Source organism: Phyllobates terribilis, unplaced genomic scaffold (assembly GCF_046119375.1).
Source record: "Phyllobates terribilis strain yellow unplaced genomic scaffold, ASM4611937v1 Scaffold_13__5_contigs__length_258822181, whole genome shotgun sequence".
NCBI lineage: Eukaryota > Metazoa > Chordata > Amphibia > Anura > Dendrobatidae > Phyllobates > Phyllobates terribilis.
In genome coordinates this window covers 36,892,878-36,911,267 of record NW_027362773.1, presented here as the reverse complement: position 1 = coordinate 36,911,267, position 18,390 = coordinate 36,892,878, and the positions used below count along the sequence as shown (strand labels likewise).

Genomic DNA, 18,390 nt, shown 5'->3' with positions numbered 1-18,390 from the left:
TAAGGAATGCAGCACAGGCGCTGAGTAAGGTGATAGTTTTAGTTGATATATGACAAAACTGGTGACAGGTTCCCTTTAAAGGAAACCTTACAGGTGGTAAATGCTGCCCAAACCGTGGACAGAATGTATCAGCCACTAGCTGTAAGATCTATGAAGCACTGCGTCGTTTCAAAGAAACACATACTTTCAATAGCTGCTGGGAACCGAGCCTTACGGATGACTAGTCGTGCAGGCAGGTCCCCGGTGGCTTCTCCATGCCCACTGACAATGACTGGGAAGCCTCTGCTATGGCCAAAGATGTGCTCTCTTTCTGATCTAAAATTTGAATCAAAATTTCAATAACTATAATTTTTTATCACTACTCTCTAATATAAAATAATATAATAATAATCAAACTTTTCTCTTAGATAAACTGAATAATTCAACTTCACATTCCTGAAGTCTAGTGCTATCGTCTAGTGCTACCATTCTTCATACACTACATACACAAGCCAGCCTACTAAGTGAATAAACAGTTCATGAGTTTCATCATTAGCTATATCAATAATTAATAATAAAAATTTCCCCCCTCTGATGGAAAACCTAAAACTATTTAGTCCCCATTGTTTTTCTTGAATGATTTATGTAATTATACTGAATTAGAAAATTTCTCTGAGTTAAATTTTTAGTGAAAATCTATATTGACAAGCCATAGATTAAAGATTCGATAAAATGTTTCAATTCTACTCTGCTTTTTCTACTTCATGTGAATTGGGTAAAAAAAAATGCAACATGTTACAAGACCCTATCCTGGGTTTGGTTTAAAACACATTAAATGGATTTTTCATCTTTTTTTTAACTTAACATTTTTTTTTCTAATTGCTCTAATTAAATGAAAAGGATTAAAAGTCCCTTTAAAAACAGCACAAAACAGCAAGGTTTGTTTCACGCACAGGTCATCCCTGCTGCAAAAAGAAGATACCAGGAGATGGCCTAGGTAGGGATATAGGGAGCCTCTGAGGATTGGTAGGGGAATAAAGATTTTTTTAGTATTCACAGCCGATGTTGTGCCTGGTTTTAAAAAAGGAGGGACCTAATCAATTCCAGTACAAAAAGTGCGTTTTTAGTGCATTTTAGGTCCTTAGTAGTTTTATCCAAACTCAGTATGCTCTACATATGGTGTTTTTTCATGCAATTTCCCAAAGTTTTTTCAGTAGAAAAAAAGACTACATAGAACACGTCTTTAAATAAAATGTAAATGGGCCACAAAATGTTGCCAGTGCCACCAGAGTATGACTTGAAAAACCACACGATCATTAACAATCATGTCTTGATTCTTGACTGTGTGGTTTTGCATGTAAAACTTCTGTATTACATACAAAATCATGCTACCAGTTAAAGCTGTAATTGAAAACTTTAACTCTTGCATGTTGGCATGGCTTTGCTTGCATGTATCTGCTGCAACTTGCCCAGACATACAGTACAGACCAAAAGTTTGGACACACCTTCTCATTTAAAGATTTTTCTGTACTTTCATGACTATGAAAATTGTACATTCACACTGAATGCATCAAAACTATGAATTAACACATGTGGAATTATATACTTAACAAAAAAGTGTGAAACAACTGAAAATATGTCTTATATTCTAGGTTCTTCAAAGTAGCCACCTTTTGCTTTGATGACTGCTTTGCACACTCTTGGCATCCTCTTGATGAGCTTCAAGAGGTAGTCACCGGAAATGGTTTTCACTTCACAGGTGTGCCCTGTCAGGTTTAATAAGTGGGATTTCTTGCCTTCTAAATGGGGTTGGTACCATCAGTTGTGTTTTGCTGAAGTCAGGTGGATACACAGCTGATAGTCCTACTGAATAGACTGTTAAAATTTGTATTATGGCAAGAAAAAAGCAGCTAAGTAACGAAAAACGAGTGTCTATCATTACTTTAAGAAATGAAGGTCAGTCAGTCTGAAAAATTGGGAAAACTTTGAAAGTGTCCCCAAGTGCAGTTGCAAAAACCATCAAGCACTACAAAGAAACTGGCTCACATGAGGACCGCCCCAGGAAAGGAAGACCAAGAGTCACCTCTGCTTCTGAAGATACGTTTATCCGAGTCACCATCCTCAGAAATCACAGGTTAACAGCAGCTCAGATTAGAGTCCAGGTCAATGCCACAGAGAGTTCTAGCAGCAGACACATCTCTACAACAACTGTTAGGAGGAGACTTTGTGCAGCAGGCCTTCATGGTAAAATAGCTGCTAGGAAACCACTGCTAAGGACAGGCAACAAGCAGAAGAGACTTGTTTGGGCTAAAGAACACAAGGAATTGACATTAGACCAGTGGAAATCTGTGCTTTGGTCTGATGAGTCCAAATTTGAGACCTTTGGTTCCAACCACCGTGTCTTTGTGCGACACAGAAAAGGTGAATGGATGGACTCTATATGCCTGGTTCCCACCCCACCATGAAGCATGGAGGAGGAGGTGTGATGGTATGGGGGTGCTATGCTGGTGACACTGTTGGGGATTTATTCAAAATTGAAGGCATACTGAACCAGCATGGCTACCACAGCATCTTGCAGCAGCATGCTATTCCATCCGGTTTGCGTTTAGTTGGACCATCATTTATTTTTAAACAGGACAATGACCCCAAACACATCTCCAGGCTGTGTAAGGGCTATTTGACCAAGAAGGAGAGTGATGGGGTGCGACGCCAGATGACCTGGCCTCCACAGTCACCAGACCTGAATCCAATCGAGATGGTTTGGGGTGAGCTGGACCGCAGAGTGAAGGCTAAAGGGCTAACAAGTGCTAAGCATCTCTGGGAACTCCTTCAAGATTGTTGGAAGACCATTTCCGGTGACTTCCTCTTGAAGCTCATCAAGAGAAAGCCAAGGGTGTGCAAAACTGTCATCAAAGCAAAAGGTGGCTACTTTGAAGAACCTAGAATATAAGACATATTTTCAGTTGTTTCACACTTTTTTGTCAAGTATATAATTCCACATGTTAATTCAACGTTTTGATGCCTTCAGTGTGAATGTACAATTTTCATAGTCATGAAAATACAGAAAAATCTTTAAATGAGAAGGTGTGTCCAAACTTTTGGTCTGTACTGTACATTTTAATAAGGCTCTATCTAGTCATCTGCCTAAACAATAATGTATAGGTCCAGCAAAGGTTATCTTGACTCAAAACGTGTAACTTGACAGCTAACTTGACATCAGTCAATAGTAGAGATGGACGAATCGAATTGATGCAAATTCGTCAAAATTCAGACAATTTTCAATTCAATTTGTACAAATCTCCAAAAACCATCTGACAAATTTTTACACAAAAGATTGCATCAGCCACAGGAGGTTGAGATGACCTCAGGTGCACAGACTTCCCTATAATGCTCTGCAGCTACCTTATCATATAGAGCAGCCAATCAGAAGGAAGTATCATATCCTATTTAAAAGTTATGGTTGCTGAATTCCTTTCTTAGGTTAATGAGAGGATGTAATAACTCACAACTCAACAAGAGAGATAAGCACTAAAGGATTGGAAAATTAATCCGGACTGTTATGAGTTCTACAAATGAAGCATTGAAAAAGTGATGAAGTCTATAAATAATTCAGAGATCCAATTGATAGGGAAAAAAGAGATAGTAGAGCTGTCGGTAGCAGTGCCACACTAGGTATGATTGATTGGTTGAATGCAATGGAAAGCAGCAACATAGCAGCACAATATTTTATACAAAAGTATAAATATCTGAAATCAGTATCAGTCCTGTGATTGTTTGTCACATGCAACTATACTGAGCTTTTGCATTTCTGGTGCAATACTTTTTATGGAGGGGGGATAATAGTTTTTTTCTAAAATACAAAAGAAAATTTTTAAAAATCCAGATATTTAACTGTGACTGTCTATTTCACAAAATATGCGTGGCACAAGCAATTTATCTATTTTACAAAGTCAAATGTTACATCTGTGCGCTCTACACTAATTCAGTGTCCTGCTGCTGGTATTAAATTTTTGGACGTGTACTTACTTATCTAACATTTGTTATTATATCATTTTTGCAAAGGGCGTTGAATTAAAAACAAACACTTTTATAAAAATGTAGACTTCAACTTGGCATGACTACACTGTGTGCAGAATTATTAGGCAAATGAGTATTTTGATCACATGATACTTTTTATCCCTTTTCTCCTACTCCAAGCTGCATAAGCTTGTGAGCCAACTACCAATTAAGTAAATCTGGTGATGTGCATCTCTGTAATGAGGAGGGGTGTTGACTAATGACATCAACACGATATATAAGGTGTGCTTAATTATTTGGCAACTTCCTTTCTTTGACAAAATGGGTCAGAATAGAAATTTGACGGGCTCTGAAAAGTCCAAAATTGTGAGATATCTTGCAGAGGGATGCAGCAGTCTTGAAATTTCCAAACTTTTGAACCGTAATTACCAAACAATCAAGCATTTCATGGCAAATAGCCAACAGGGTCGCAAGAAGCGTGTTGGCCAAAAAAGGCACAAAATAACTGCCCATGAATTGAGGAAAATCAAGCGTGAAGCTACCAAGATGTTGTTTGCCACCAGTTTTGCCATATTTCAGTGCTGCATCGTTACTGGAGTATCAAAAAGCACAAGGTGTGTGATACTCAGGGACATGGCAAAGGTAAGGAAGGCTGAAAAATGACCACCTATGAACAAGAAACATAAGATAAAATGTCAAGAATGGGCTAAGAAATATCTTAAGACTGATTTTTCAAAGGTTTTATGGACTGATGAAATGAGAGTGACTCTTGATGGGCCAGATGGATGGGCCAGAGGCTGGATCAGTAAAGGGCAGAGAGCTCCACTCTGGCTCAAACGCCAGCAAGGTGGAAGTGGGGTACTGGTATGGTCTGGTATCATCAAGGATGAACTTGTGTGACCTTTTCGGTTTGAGGATGGAGTGAAGCTCAACTCCCAGACCTACTGCCAGTTTCTGGAAGACAACTTCTTCAAGCTGTGGTACAGGAAGAAGTCGGTATCGTTCAAGAAAAACATGATTTTCATACAGGACAATGCTCCCTCACATGCATCCAACTACTCCACAGCGGGCTGGCCAGTAAAGGTCTAAAAGAAGAAAAAATAATGACATGGCCCCCTTGTTCACCTGATCTGAACCCCATAGAGAACCTGTGGTCCATCATAAAATGTGAGATCTACAGGGAGGGAAAACAGTACACCTCTCGGAGCAGTGTCTGGGAGGCTGTGGTGGCTGCTGCACGCAATGTTGATCGAAAACAGATCAAGCAACTGACAGAATCTATGGATGGAAGGCTGTTGAGTGTGATCATAAAGAAAGGTGGCTATACTGATCACTAATTTTTTTGGTTTTTGTTTTTGCATGTCAGAAATGTTTATTTCTAAATTTTGTGCACTGATATTGGTTTACCTGGTGAAAAAAAACAAGTGCGATGGGATTATATTTGTTTTTTATTAAGTTACCTAATAATTCTGCACAGTAATAGTTACCTGCACAAACAGATATCCTCCTAAGATAGCCAAATCTAAAAAAAGCCCCACTCCAACTTCCAAAAATATTAAGCTTGGATATTTATGAGTCTTTTGATTGAGAACATAGTTGTTGATCAATAATAAAAATAATCCTCTAAAATACAAATTGCCTAATAATTCTGTACACAGTGTATTTTTGCAAACCTGTTTTACTAGTCCAATTTGACTACTGTATATGTCACACCTATGCCATGACAATGTTTCGCTTTCTGTACATGTACTTACGCAGCATTTCCTATTATGTCTTTTTTGGCAAAAGTTGAAAAATTTAGGTTGAAAAGATTAATAAGTTAGTTATAGTATTGTACAAAATATATGGTAAACAAAAAAGCGGTAATGGCAATGGAAAAGGTAGTCTAAAAGATCAAAAAACTTATACCATTGCTAAGAATGTGCCAGCAGCAGCAGGAGCAGCACCACCACAACTGGCAGCAGGTGTCCAGGCAATAGGACTACCCAATGCAGTCCACAGTCGGTCTCTTTTGCCTTTGACAAGTTTATTAGTGGGAGGAAGCTGCTGACATTATGGAATGTATGACATCTGAATCACCGTGGGATGATGTTACCTTTGACAGTGACACAGTCAGCTTGAGTCACTGTTCTGCAAAGAATATTATATCTGATCACAATTGACTAAAAGGAATATTTTCTTGACTTTTTTTTAATAAAAAAAACATGAAACGTTTGTTAGTGCACTGTGTTATTAATTGGGCTGTTGGTTACTACTGGTTAACATCTGTTTCAATGGTGAGGTCTCTTTGATATTACAAAGGCTGTGTTTGTACCAAAAAAACTTGAATGTGTTTAGATACAGTCCTAAGAGATCTTAGAGTGGCACACACATCTTTTGAGGGTAATTGGAGACTTTGTAGTATTACAATTCGTGGGGAATCAATCCACAGTAAATCAAATGTTTGGGAAAAATTCTACGAGCCTGGCAAATTTGAATTTCAAAAAATTCGATCATCTCTAGTCAATGACTTGTGCAATGTAAAATGATCTTAATCCTCTTAAGTTAGATAACCTTCTGTGACAAGTAATGAAGATGGTGCGCTGTGAGTCATGAATAGTGTTAAGCGAATTTGTTCGGCATTTCAAAATCGGGTTCGTGTTCGGGGTTCCGGCTTGTTCGCGCCAAAAAATCGTCTCCGCCCATGAACATGCCTGATTTGTCACGCTGTCCCGCAGAAAACCGGAACCCCGAACACGAATCCGAATTTGAAATGCCAAACATATTCGCTCAACATTAATCATGATAACCTTTGTGACATCTGTATATGTTCCATAATCTCTTGGCTGCCTTGGCTGTAGATCACAATGAAATTACAATACAGTCCCAATGAACATTTGCACTTGAGTACGAACATGTTTATTTAAATATAAGACAGGCAATTAGTAAAAAATACAGACAATTCAGGAGGTACCTAAAAATGGGAGTCCTGCCTCAACGTTTACACTATACACTGTACAGTAAGTTCCATAAGTCGAGAAACAGAAAATGAAATATACAAGTAATATGTACAGGTTCATTGTAACATATGAATCTTATATACATAACATGATGTACACAGTACATCACTTCACATACAGGGTCATCTAAATACAAATTACATCATATAAAAAATGGGATTTAATTATTCAAAATCATCTCATTTGTGTGCTTGATACAGTCATATTCATTTCAATATTGTTTTTGATACATAATAAGCATTATGAAATTATTCCATTGTTTCTGGCTATTATGCGTCTGTTAGAAATGCAGTATTGCTCAGAATAATGTGTCAGCAACAGGGAAGATCACCTTTCTCTATATTGTAGATTACTACTAAAATTATAAAAATTATTGTTTTAATTTCAACCTTTCTTATTTGGTGTTCCAAAAAAATCTCTAAAACCTCATTAAGCTCTTTTTTTTCTTTTAAATTGTAGGTTCACTTTAAATAATTACTTTCAATAAACAGGCGACACATCCTTTATACACACTGATAATGTATGTGTGTGGTCTGGATCTCCCCCCCACTACCTATAAAATCAGGAAGGCTTCATAGAGCTCGCCTTATAACAGCAGTCTGGAACTGTGGCGATCTCCCGGCAAAAGTGGAACGCCATTGTGATCTGGAACATCCCTTATAATAAAAATCTGGTAGTGTAGTTTGGAGTATCCCCTCCCCCTTTTTTTTTTAAAGAAAAGTTGTAATCCAAAGATGTAAATGGTGTGTAATTATTATTATCCATGCACATGTTGCAAAAGCAACCATATTTACTTTAGAAGTGTGACATAAAGAGGAGGGGATATTTTGAAATTTTAATTCTCTGACTTCGCCAAATTTTTACAACAAATTTTTGATTTGCGGCAAATAAATTTGCTCTAATCTCAACACTGGAAAACTTGTAATTGCTCCAAAAATATATGTGGGGTGAGGAGAAAGCGAGAACCCTACTGACCATAAAATCTTATGTTGAGCGGGGTCCTCCGTCTCGCTTGTAAAGTATAAGAGCTTACATTTTACAGGTGAGAAAGAGGACCCTGCTAACTATAAGAACATGTATTCTACAGGAGGGAGAGGATCCTACTGATCATAAGCGCTTACGCTTTACATGAGAGAGAGAGAACCCTAGTGACCAAAAGAGCTTACACACTACGGGAGAGAGGACCCCGCTGACCATAAGAGCTTACACTTTAGAGGAAAAAGAGAGGACCCTGCTAACCATAAGAGCTTTTACTCTACATAAGGAAGAGAGGACCCTGCTGACCATAAGAGCTTATACTCTACAGGAGAGAGAGGGAACTCCACCGATCATAAGAGCTTACACTCTACAGAAGAGAGAAACAAAACAAAAAACAAAATTAGAAACAAAATAATTATTTTTATCTGGTTCCCAAAATGCAAATCACTACAATCTATAGACTTGAAATAAAATCTATACCTCTTTAATCTGAAACCTCAACCATAGATCCAGACTGCTATGCCTTAACTACTGGATTTTTTATTTTAACCCAGACCAGAAGAAAATGCACCAAGAGACAAAAAAACAACCATTTAAAAATAATAAAAACATAAGACAAATTAATTATATTAAAATTTACCAAATCTTTAATAATAAATAGAGATGAGCGGTGTTCGACTCGAACTGTTCGCCAATCTCAAATTCGAGCTGTTTTGGGCGGTGTTCAAGTTGTTCGACGAACCTGAACGATTTGCAAAAAATTCGGCTGTTCGAGGTTATGTTCGATAACTGTTCGTGCACCAAAAGCGTGTCCTGCATGTCTGGCGCTATTTAGAGCACCGATCATGCAGGGATTGTCTGCCACTCACTGTAATGCCACAGCCATGGTAGTTGTGGCATTAGAGTGATTGCCCAAATCGATGGGAACTGTGCTCACAGTGAAACATGAAAAGCCGGCAATTCAGCAGCGGCGTACACAGGTAACCGACAATTTAGAACCGAAAGAATAGAGCTTCACACATAGATTAGATAGATAGAAACATGTCAGTCACATATATAAGAAGTACAGTGACAGTGTTGATTACTGTACTTGTCATTTAGTGTAAAGGATTTATAAAAAAAAATATTAGTGCTTTCATGCACCGTCTCTTTAAAAAAGCCGGCGGCAATTCAGCAGCGGTACCCGACAATTTAGAATGGAAGGAATAGAGCATCACACATAGATTAGATAGATAGAAACATGTCAGTCACATATATAAGAAGTACAGTGACAGTGTTGATTACTGTACTTGCCATTTAGTGTAAAGGATTTATTAAAAAAAACATTAGTGTTTTCATGCACCGTCTCTTTAAAAAGCCGGCCGGCAATTCAGCAGCGGTACCCGACAATTTAGAATGGAAGGAATAGAGCATCACACATAGATTAGATAGATAGAAACATGTCAGTCACATATATATGAAGTACAGTGACAGTGTTGATTACTGTACTTGTCATTTAGTGTTAAAATAAAGGATTTATTTTAAAAAAAATTAGCGTGGTGTTCCCCTTAATTTTAGGCTCTAGCGGAGGTTAAGCAGACGGCTGGGGCAGATGTTTGAAGCCTGGGAAGGGGGTAATACCCATGGAGCTTCCCAGGCTACTAATATCAGCCCCCAGCTGAATGCCTAGCCTTTACTAGCTATTAAAATGGGGGACCCCCCAAAAAATTGACGTGGGGTCCCCCCTATTTTAATAGCTAGCAAAGGCTAGGCAGACAGCTGGGGGCTGATATTAATAGCCCAGGAAGGGTGCCATGAATATTGGCCCCCTCCCAGGCTAGAAACACCAGCCGTCAGCCGCCCCAGAAATGGCACATCCATAGGATGCGCCAATTCTGGCACTTAGCCTCGCTCTTCCCACTGCCCTGTAGCGGTGTCAGTGGGGTAATAGGGCTGGGGTTGATGTCAGCTTATAATGCCAGCTGACATCAAGCCCAGGTTAGTAATGGAGAGGCGTCTATAAGACACCCCCATTACTAACCCCATAGTCAAAGTTAAAAAAAAACACAAACACCCAGAATAAAGTCCTTTAATTGAAATAAAGACACAATTCTTTATTGTTCTAAATTAAACCATACTTACCGTCACGCCCATTCCAGCTGAAGCCAACGATCCCCTGCAATAAAAGAAAAATAATAAAGCAACATCATCCTTACCTTTCCATGGTTCCCACGACAGCTTCAGCTCTGCTACATCGAGATGACAGGCTGGACCGCAGCAGAACGCTGCCATCCAGCCTGTCATCCCGCGGACACTGAGAAGCGCAGGCATGCTTGCGCTCCTCAGCGTCTCTCTGTGACGGCATCCAGATGAGCCGAGGTCATGTCCAATGAACTCGGCTCACCTCATGCACGTCACTGACAGCGTGGGAAAATTCTCACGCTGAAGCGCTGAGTGCAGGAGAATTCTCCCACGCTGTCAGTGACGTGCATAAGGTGAGCTCATGTCCAATGAACTTAGCTCACCTCATGCACGTCACTGACAGCGTGGGAAAATTCTCCTGCACTCAGCGCTTCAGCGTGAGAATTCTCCCACGCTGAAGCGCTGAGTGCAGGAGAATTTTCCCACGCTGTCAGTGACGTGCATGAGGTGAGCCGAGTTCATTGGACATTAACTCGGCTCATCTGGATGCCCTCACAGAGAGACACTGTGGAGCGCAAGCATGCCTGCACTTCTCAGTGTCTGCGGGATGACAGGCTGGATGGCAGCGTTCTGCAGGTCCAGCCTGTCATCTCGATGTAGCAGAGCTGGAGCCGTCCTGGGAACCATGGAAAGGTAAGGATGATGTTGCTTTATTATTTTTCTTTTATTTCAGGAGATCGTTGGCTTCAGCTGGAATGGGCGTGACGGTAAGTATGGTATAATTTAGAACAATAAAGAATTGTGTGTTTATTTCAATTAAAGGACTTTTTTCTGGGTGTTGTGTTTTTTTTAAATGCTTTACTAGAAATTCATGGTGGTCATGTCTAATATTGGCGTGACCCCATGAATTTCGGGCTTAGGGCCAGCTGATAATGCCAAGCTGGCCCTAACCCCTTTATTACCCAGTGAGCCAACGCATCAGGGCCCTGGATGAGTTGGGTACAGCGCCAGAAGATGGCGCTTCTATGAACGCGCCATTTTCTGGGGTGGCTGCGGACTGCAATTTGCAGCGGGGGTGGCCCAGAAAGCTTGGGCCTCCCTGCGCTGCGGATTCCAGCCCCCAGCTGCCTAGTTGTACCTGGCTGGACACAAAAACAGGGCGAAGCCCCACGTCAATTTTCTTTAAATTATTTCATGAAATAATTAAGAAAAAAAGGGCTTCCCTATATTGTTGTGTCCGGCCAGGTACAAATAGGCAGCTGGTGGTTGGGGGCAGCCCGTTCCTGCCTGCTGCACCTGACTGGACACAAATATAGTGCGAAGCCCCACGTCAATTTTTTTTTAATTATTTCATGAATTTCCTGAAATAATTAAAAAAAATTGAAGTGGGGCTTCGCACTATATTTGTGTCCAGCCAGGTACAGCAGGCAGGAACGGGCTGCCCCCAACCACCAGCTGCCTATTTGTACCTGGCCGGACACAACAATATAGGGAAGGCCTTTTTTTCTTAATTATTTCATGAATTTCATGAAATAATAAAAAAAAATTGAAGTGGGGCTTCGCACTATATTTGTGTCCAGCCAGGTACAGCAGGCAGGAACGGGCTGCCCCCAACCACCAGCTGCCTATTTGTACCTGGCCGGACACAACAATATAGGGAAGGCCTTTTTTTCTTAATTATTTCATGAATTTCATGAAATAATAAAATAAAATTGAAGTGGGGCTTCGCACTATATTTGTGTCCAGCCAGGTACAGCAGGCAGGAACGGGCTGCCCCCAACCACCAGCTGCCTATTTGTACCTGGCCGGACACAACAATATAGGGAAGGCCTTTTTTTCTAAATTATTTCATGAATTTCATGAAATAATAAAAAAAAATTGAAGTGGGGCTTCGCACTATATTTGTGTCCAGCCAGGTACAGCAGGCAGGAACGGGCTGCCACCAACCACCAGCTGCCTATTTGTACCTGGCCGGACACAACAATATAGGGTAGGCCTTTTTTTCTTAATTATTTCATGAATTTCATGAAATAATTAAAAAAAAAATACGTGGGGCTACGCCCTATTTTTGTGTCCAGCCAGGTACAAATAGTCAGCCGGGGGCTGGAATCTGCAGCGCAGGGAGGCCCAAGCTTTCTGCCCCCCCCCCCCGCTGCAAATTGCAGTCCGCAGCCACCCCGGAAAATGGCGCGTTCATAGAAGCGCCATCTTCTGGCGCTGTACCCAACTCATCCAGGGCCCTGGTGGGGTGGCTCACTGGGTAATAAAGGGGTTAGGGCCAGCTTGGTATTATCAGCTGGCCCTAAGCCCAAAATTCATGGGGTCACGCCAGTATTAGACATGACCGCCATGAATTTCTAGTAAAGTATTTAAAAAAAACACAACACCCAGAATAAAGTCCTTTAATTGAAATAAACACACAATTCTTTATTGTTCTAAATTAAACCATACTTACCATCACACCCATTCCAGCTGAAGCCAACGATCTCCTGCAATAAAAGAAAAATAATAAACCAACCTCATCCTTACCTTTCCATGGTTCCCAGGACGGCTCCAGCTCTGCTACATCGAGATGACAGGCTGGACCGCAGCAGAACGCTGCCATCCAGCCTGTCATCCCGCAAACACTGAGAAGCGCAGGCATGCTTGTGCTCCTCAGTGTCTCGCTGTGACGGCATAAAGATGAGCCGAGGTCATGTCTAATGAACTCGGCTCACCTCATGCACGTCACTGACAGCGTGGGAAAATTCTCACGCTGAAGTGCTGAGTGCAGGAGAATTCTCCCACGCTGTAAGTAATGTGCATGAGGTGAGCAGTGATCATTGGACATGAACTCACCTCATGCACATCACTGACAGCGCTTCAGCGTGAGAATTTTCCCACGCTGTCAGTGACGTGCATGAGGTGAGTTCATGTCCAATGATCTCTGCTCACCTCATGCACGTCACTGACAGCGTGGGAAAATTCTCCTGCACTCAGCGCTTCAGCGTGAGAATTCTCCCACGCTGAAGTGCTGAGTGCAGGAGAATTTTCCCACGCTGTCAGTGATGTGCATGAGGTGCGCCGAGTTCATTGGACATGACCTCGGCTCATCTGGATGCCGTCACAGCGAGACACTGAGGAGCGCAAGCATGCCTGCGCTTCTCAGTGTCCGCGGGATGACAGGCTGGATGGCAGCTTTCTCCTGCTGTCCAGCCTGTCATCTCGATGTAGCAGAGCTGAAGCTGTCGTGGGAACCATGGAAAGGTAAGGATGATGTTGGTTTATTATTTTATTTTTATTACAGGAGATCGTTGGCTTCAGCTGGAATGGGCGTGATGGTAAATATGGTTTAATTTAGAACAATAAAGAATTGTGTGTTTATTTAAATTAAAGGACTTTATTCTGGGTGTTTGTGTTTTTTTTAACTTTTATTATGGGGTTAGTAATGGGGGTGTCTTATAGACGCCTCTCCATTACTAACCTGGGCTTGATGTCAGCAGGCGTTATAAGCTGACATCAACCCCAACCCTATTACCCCACTGCCACCGCTACAGGGCAGTGGGAAGAGCGAGGCTAAGTGCCAGAATTGGCGCATCCTATGGATGCGCCATTTCTGGGGCGGCTGACGGCTGGTGTTTCTAGCCTGGGAGGGGGCCAATATTCATGGCACCCTTCCTGGGCTATTAATATCAGCCCCCAGCTGTCTGCCTAGCCTTTGCTAGCTATTAACATAGGGGGGACCCCACGTCATTTTTTTTGAGGGGTCCCCCATTTTAATAGCTAGTAAAGGCTAGGTATTCAGCTGGGGGCTGATATTAGTAGCCTGGGAAGCTCCGTGGGTATTACCCCCTTCCCAGGCTTCAAACATCTGCCCCAGCCGTCTGCTTAACCTCCGCTAGAGACTAAAATTACGGGGAACCCCACGCCAATTTTTATTTTAATAAATCCTTTATTTTAACACTAAATGACAAGTACAGTAACCAACACTGTCGCTGTACTTATTATAAATGTGACTGACATGTTTCTATCTATCTAATCTATGTGTGAAGCTCTATTCTTTCTGTTCTAAATTGTCGGGTACCGCTGCTGAATTGCCGGCCGGCTTTTTTAAAGAGACGGTGCATGAAAACACTAATATTTTTTTTACTAAATCCTTTACACTAAATGACAAGTGCAGTAACCAACACTGTCACTGTACTTATTATAAATGTGACTGACATGTTTCTATCTATCTAATCTATGTGTGAAGCTCTATTCTTTCTGTTCTAAATTGTCGGGTACCGCTGCTGAATTGCCGGCCGGCTTTTTTAAAGAGACGGTGCATGAAAACACTAATATTTTTTTTACTAAATCCTTTACACTAAATGACAAGTGCAGTAACCAACACTGTCACTGTACTTCATATATATGTGACTGACATGTTTCTATCTATCTAATCTATGTGTGATGCTCTATTCCTTCTTGTCTAAATTGTCGGGTACCGGTGTATGCCGCTGCTGAATTTGCCGGCCGGCTTTTTTAAAGAGAGTGTCTTCTGAGCAGGTTGTCAGCTTTTGGACACCTTTGCAGGTGTTTTCTATGTGTTTCTATGTGTTTTTGTTTGCCTGCCATTGGTTTTATCGGTGTTCGACGGTGTTCTAAGGTGTTCGACGAACAGTTCGACGAACAGTTCCTCGAACATCCCGGTGTTCGACGAACCGAACCGAACCCGAACACTATGGGGGTGGCTCAACACTGATAATAAAAGTAACTTTAAAATGAACCTATACATCAAGTGTATCTACCATCCACAAACAGAGCATGAAAGCTGTTGTCCACTACTCTGATATTCATGACCTATCCTTAGGAGCAGGAGCTGGTAACAGCTGATTTTTGGTGGGGCAGCAAGTTGTACTCCACTTCAGTAGTAGACGTTCCCTTGGCGGCCATTCATATTAAAGGGCAGATGACCAAACACTTGTTCAACAGACAAAAATATTTCCCTCCGCAGGCAAATGCATGCTTGGTTTGGCCAAGGGTTCATATGTTCTAAATTTGGACAATCGTTTTGGTCTCAGATTCATAGCCATTTGGTAGGACTAACAAATAGTCTCAACTATCTAATTAAGAATAAATTCGTTTTTTTACATGAACAAGATCCAGCAGGCATTGGTATGTCATGACTTTATGAATGGAACCACCCATGATGTTAATGTTAACGGACCCTAACATCTCAAGGTTTCTATGGGGACAATTAGGGCAGATAATGCTGTACTGGTGGTCCATAAATAATGCAGCTCTTCCTTTTTACAGCAAGAGAGAAAAATTAAGTTCTGTTGGAGATTTGAGACTGTTGATGGCTACGGTATATAAATATAGGATGAACATCCTGTTTAATGAAAAAGGCGAGAAAAACGCTTTTCGACTAACTGTAGTTGTAGGTTCTTCATTGCAAATTTTTTTTGTCTAATAGCAAAGTCATCAGATTGTAAAGTCTACAGGCAAAGCAAAGAAAGGATTTCATGGCTCAGCATTTCTGGTAAAATGACATATGCTTACATTGAGAGGGGAATCACAGTTCTTGTCATGTTGAAAATCTTTATTTACCACTTCACTAGAATTTGAACTTGTATTTGAAGGTAAATCCATTCGGCCCTATAGGATGAAGAAACATAATATATTAATTGTTATCACAATGTTTATGATTTATCAGTTTAAAAGATGACAACTGGTATAAAATACCGTATTTTTCGGATCATAAGATGCGCTTTTTTTACCCCAAATTTGGTGGGAAAGCGGGGTACTAGGGTGGCTGCTGTCCAAATCTTCTGGCGGAGGCAGTAGTGGGATGATGGCTTCTGGCCTCAGGCCGGTGGGAAGAGGTGCTCAGTGGTACGGGGGCGCGGCCAAAATTTTGTGAAAGCCCTGCACTTTCCATACTTTCTTATGTGGTGGATTACAGTAAAATGGCCTCCTGAGGTGGCGCATAAGCAGATTGGGATCTCGGCACGAGATCTTGTCTCCCGAGATCTCAATTAAGCATGGGACGCCTCTGGTGGCCATTTTCCCGGAGTCCAGCGCCTTACAAAGTATGGAAGGTGCGGGGCTCTGGGCTTTCACAAAATGCCGGCAGAGCCCCCGCACCACCGAACATCCTGTCCTACCAGCCTGGGCCCGCAGCATCTCCCCACTCCTTCCGCCACTGAACTCCCTGTCCTACTGAACTTTATTTAGAAGGTTTGCTGCATCCTGATAGTTTTAAGACCATGGCAGGTAAATACTGTTGCCCTTTATTGCTATGTTAATGTTCACTCCCATAATAAAACATTTGGTAAAAAATGATACAATATTGCCCAAACAATAGTGATACATCAAAGAGCTAATATTAAAACGATAGCAGAAATACAATGGGATGAATAATATGGCCAGGAAAGATCCAAAAATGACAAGAATTTATTGTTAGCAGCTATCTTCCCAATACTGTTTAGAGCAGGAAAAGTGCAGATTCTACTTCAGTAGCAGACATTGTTGCTTGTTTTATCGCATTATGCGCAGAAAAAATACACTTTATTTTCATATTTACATTAAATATTCATTTTTTATTTGCTAATTTAGTGTGGGTTTGCAAATGTTCCCTAATGTGTAGCTGTTCGATTTCCATTAGTTCGTCAACTGAGACATTTGGCACCCTACTCTCCATTAGCTGAGGCGCCTACTTCTCTAGTTAGGCATTTAAAATTTAGCCATTGCCATATATCTTACTCAACGTAGAACTGCAAGCCATGCATACAGTAGGTGACAGTTAAGCTTCTTACATTAAGTTAATCAGTGTGTCACTGACGCTTATCACACTCAAAGTATCAACTGATTGAAAAGTAGAACTGAAGAGCCCATTTCATTAGGTGCTTATATACTTAGACTTACATGTACATCATTCTGCTTCCATCAGTTATGTTTTCATAAAGTCATAGACCTTCTGTGCATCCATTAAGCGGATAATGTCTTACATCATTGAGCTTTTACAATTATGGCTGCCAATATAACTAAAGAGTATTTACAATCTGCATTTAGGAAGGAAAGCAAAGAAAGCAAAGAAGAATGTCAGGGAACACAACATTTGTTTAGGCGAGTCCACTCCAAAACTAGCCTGAGAAAGCCCAAAATAAATGCTCAAAAAGCGAACATATCCATCTCTATGTAAGAACCACTTGCTATTCTTATATTCAGTATTTTGAATGTTTTCAAATGGCTTCAGGTTAACAAAGATGCCATGTGGTTAAAAGAAGTCATCTGCCAATCTTCAAGCATTTTCAACTATGAAAATGCTCTATACATTACCAAATAGGAAGACCCCAAGGGGACGCCCAATTATTTTTTTACCGTGTTGCCAGTAATTTTGCTTTATCTGTAAAAAAAGATGATCTAAACATGCTGAGAAAAAGCAAAAATAAATCACCAGTGGCGAAAAAAACTAAAAAAGGAAATGACCATTAAAATGCTGAAAAACATGCCTCAAGAAAGAAAAAGCCAGCATATCCTGAACTAGTTAGTTTCCACTTAAAAACCTCATAGGATTTACTGGCCTGAAAAAGACATTGTCTGCACAAATCCTTATATAAAAGCAAAACCTTTAGAAGTGATGCTAAAAAAGTCGACAAATTTCTGCAAATACTGTACTCTTTACCTATGGCCCAGTAATACTCCTCTCCTTCCTTCCCAATGGCAATCTGGCAGTAGTGTTTTCCCTACTCCCAGTCAGCTGTGTTTGATGACCACCAGCGCACATCAGTGATGTCAGTCTTCTTGGCTTATTTTATTTGGAATTGGTTTGTTGTTCCACACTGCATATTAAAGGGATTGTTTGGGATGTTAAATCTAATGGCCTGTGCTTAGGATAGGTCATCAATGTCGGATTGGTGGGAATGTGTCACCAGGTGCCCCAGCCGATCAACTGTTCCCAGTGCTGAACCGCTTAATTGTAAAGCAGCTCAGCATATTTGCCCCTTATATGAATCAATAAAGGGCAAATGTGCAGTACCCGCCACAGCCACTATTCCATTGAATGGCAGTTCCAGCCACCGTAGGTTCGGGGCACAGCGTGTTGCTGGGTGTTGCACCCCCACAGACGAGACTCTAATGATTAATTTTATTCAATGAGGCAGTGCAGATGACTAAATCAGTGGGTGAAAAAAAACACAGCATGCACTAGTTTCCTCTGGAAATCAGAGGAGACTCTCATTCAAGTCTGTGGATATGCAAAAAAATTTGATGTCATTCGGAGACACAGTACAGCATCCTATTTTTATGGAAACATTTCAATTCTGCAACAGGAAAC

The 18,390-nt window shown here is 41.0% G+C and overlaps 1 protein-coding gene across 4 annotated transcripts in view; it reads right to left on the bottom strand.

Annotated features, from left to right (window-relative positions):
• The window catches only part of LUZP2 (leucine zipper protein 2), a 1,401,083-nt gene that overhangs the window by 93,705 nt on the left and 1,288,988 nt on the right, over nucleotides 1-18,390 (bottom strand). For 2 of the 4 annotated variants that reach the window (XM_073659432.1, XM_073659433.1), the window contains exon 10: nucleotides 15,615-15,710. The exons of the other annotated variants lie outside the window; for them this stretch is intronic. In XM_073659432.1, coding sequence (XP_073515533.1) covers nucleotides 15,615-15,710 — 96 coding nt within the window. The remainder of the gene's footprint in view (nucleotides 1-15,614; nucleotides 15,711-18,390) is intronic. 4 annotated transcript variants of the gene reach the window in all.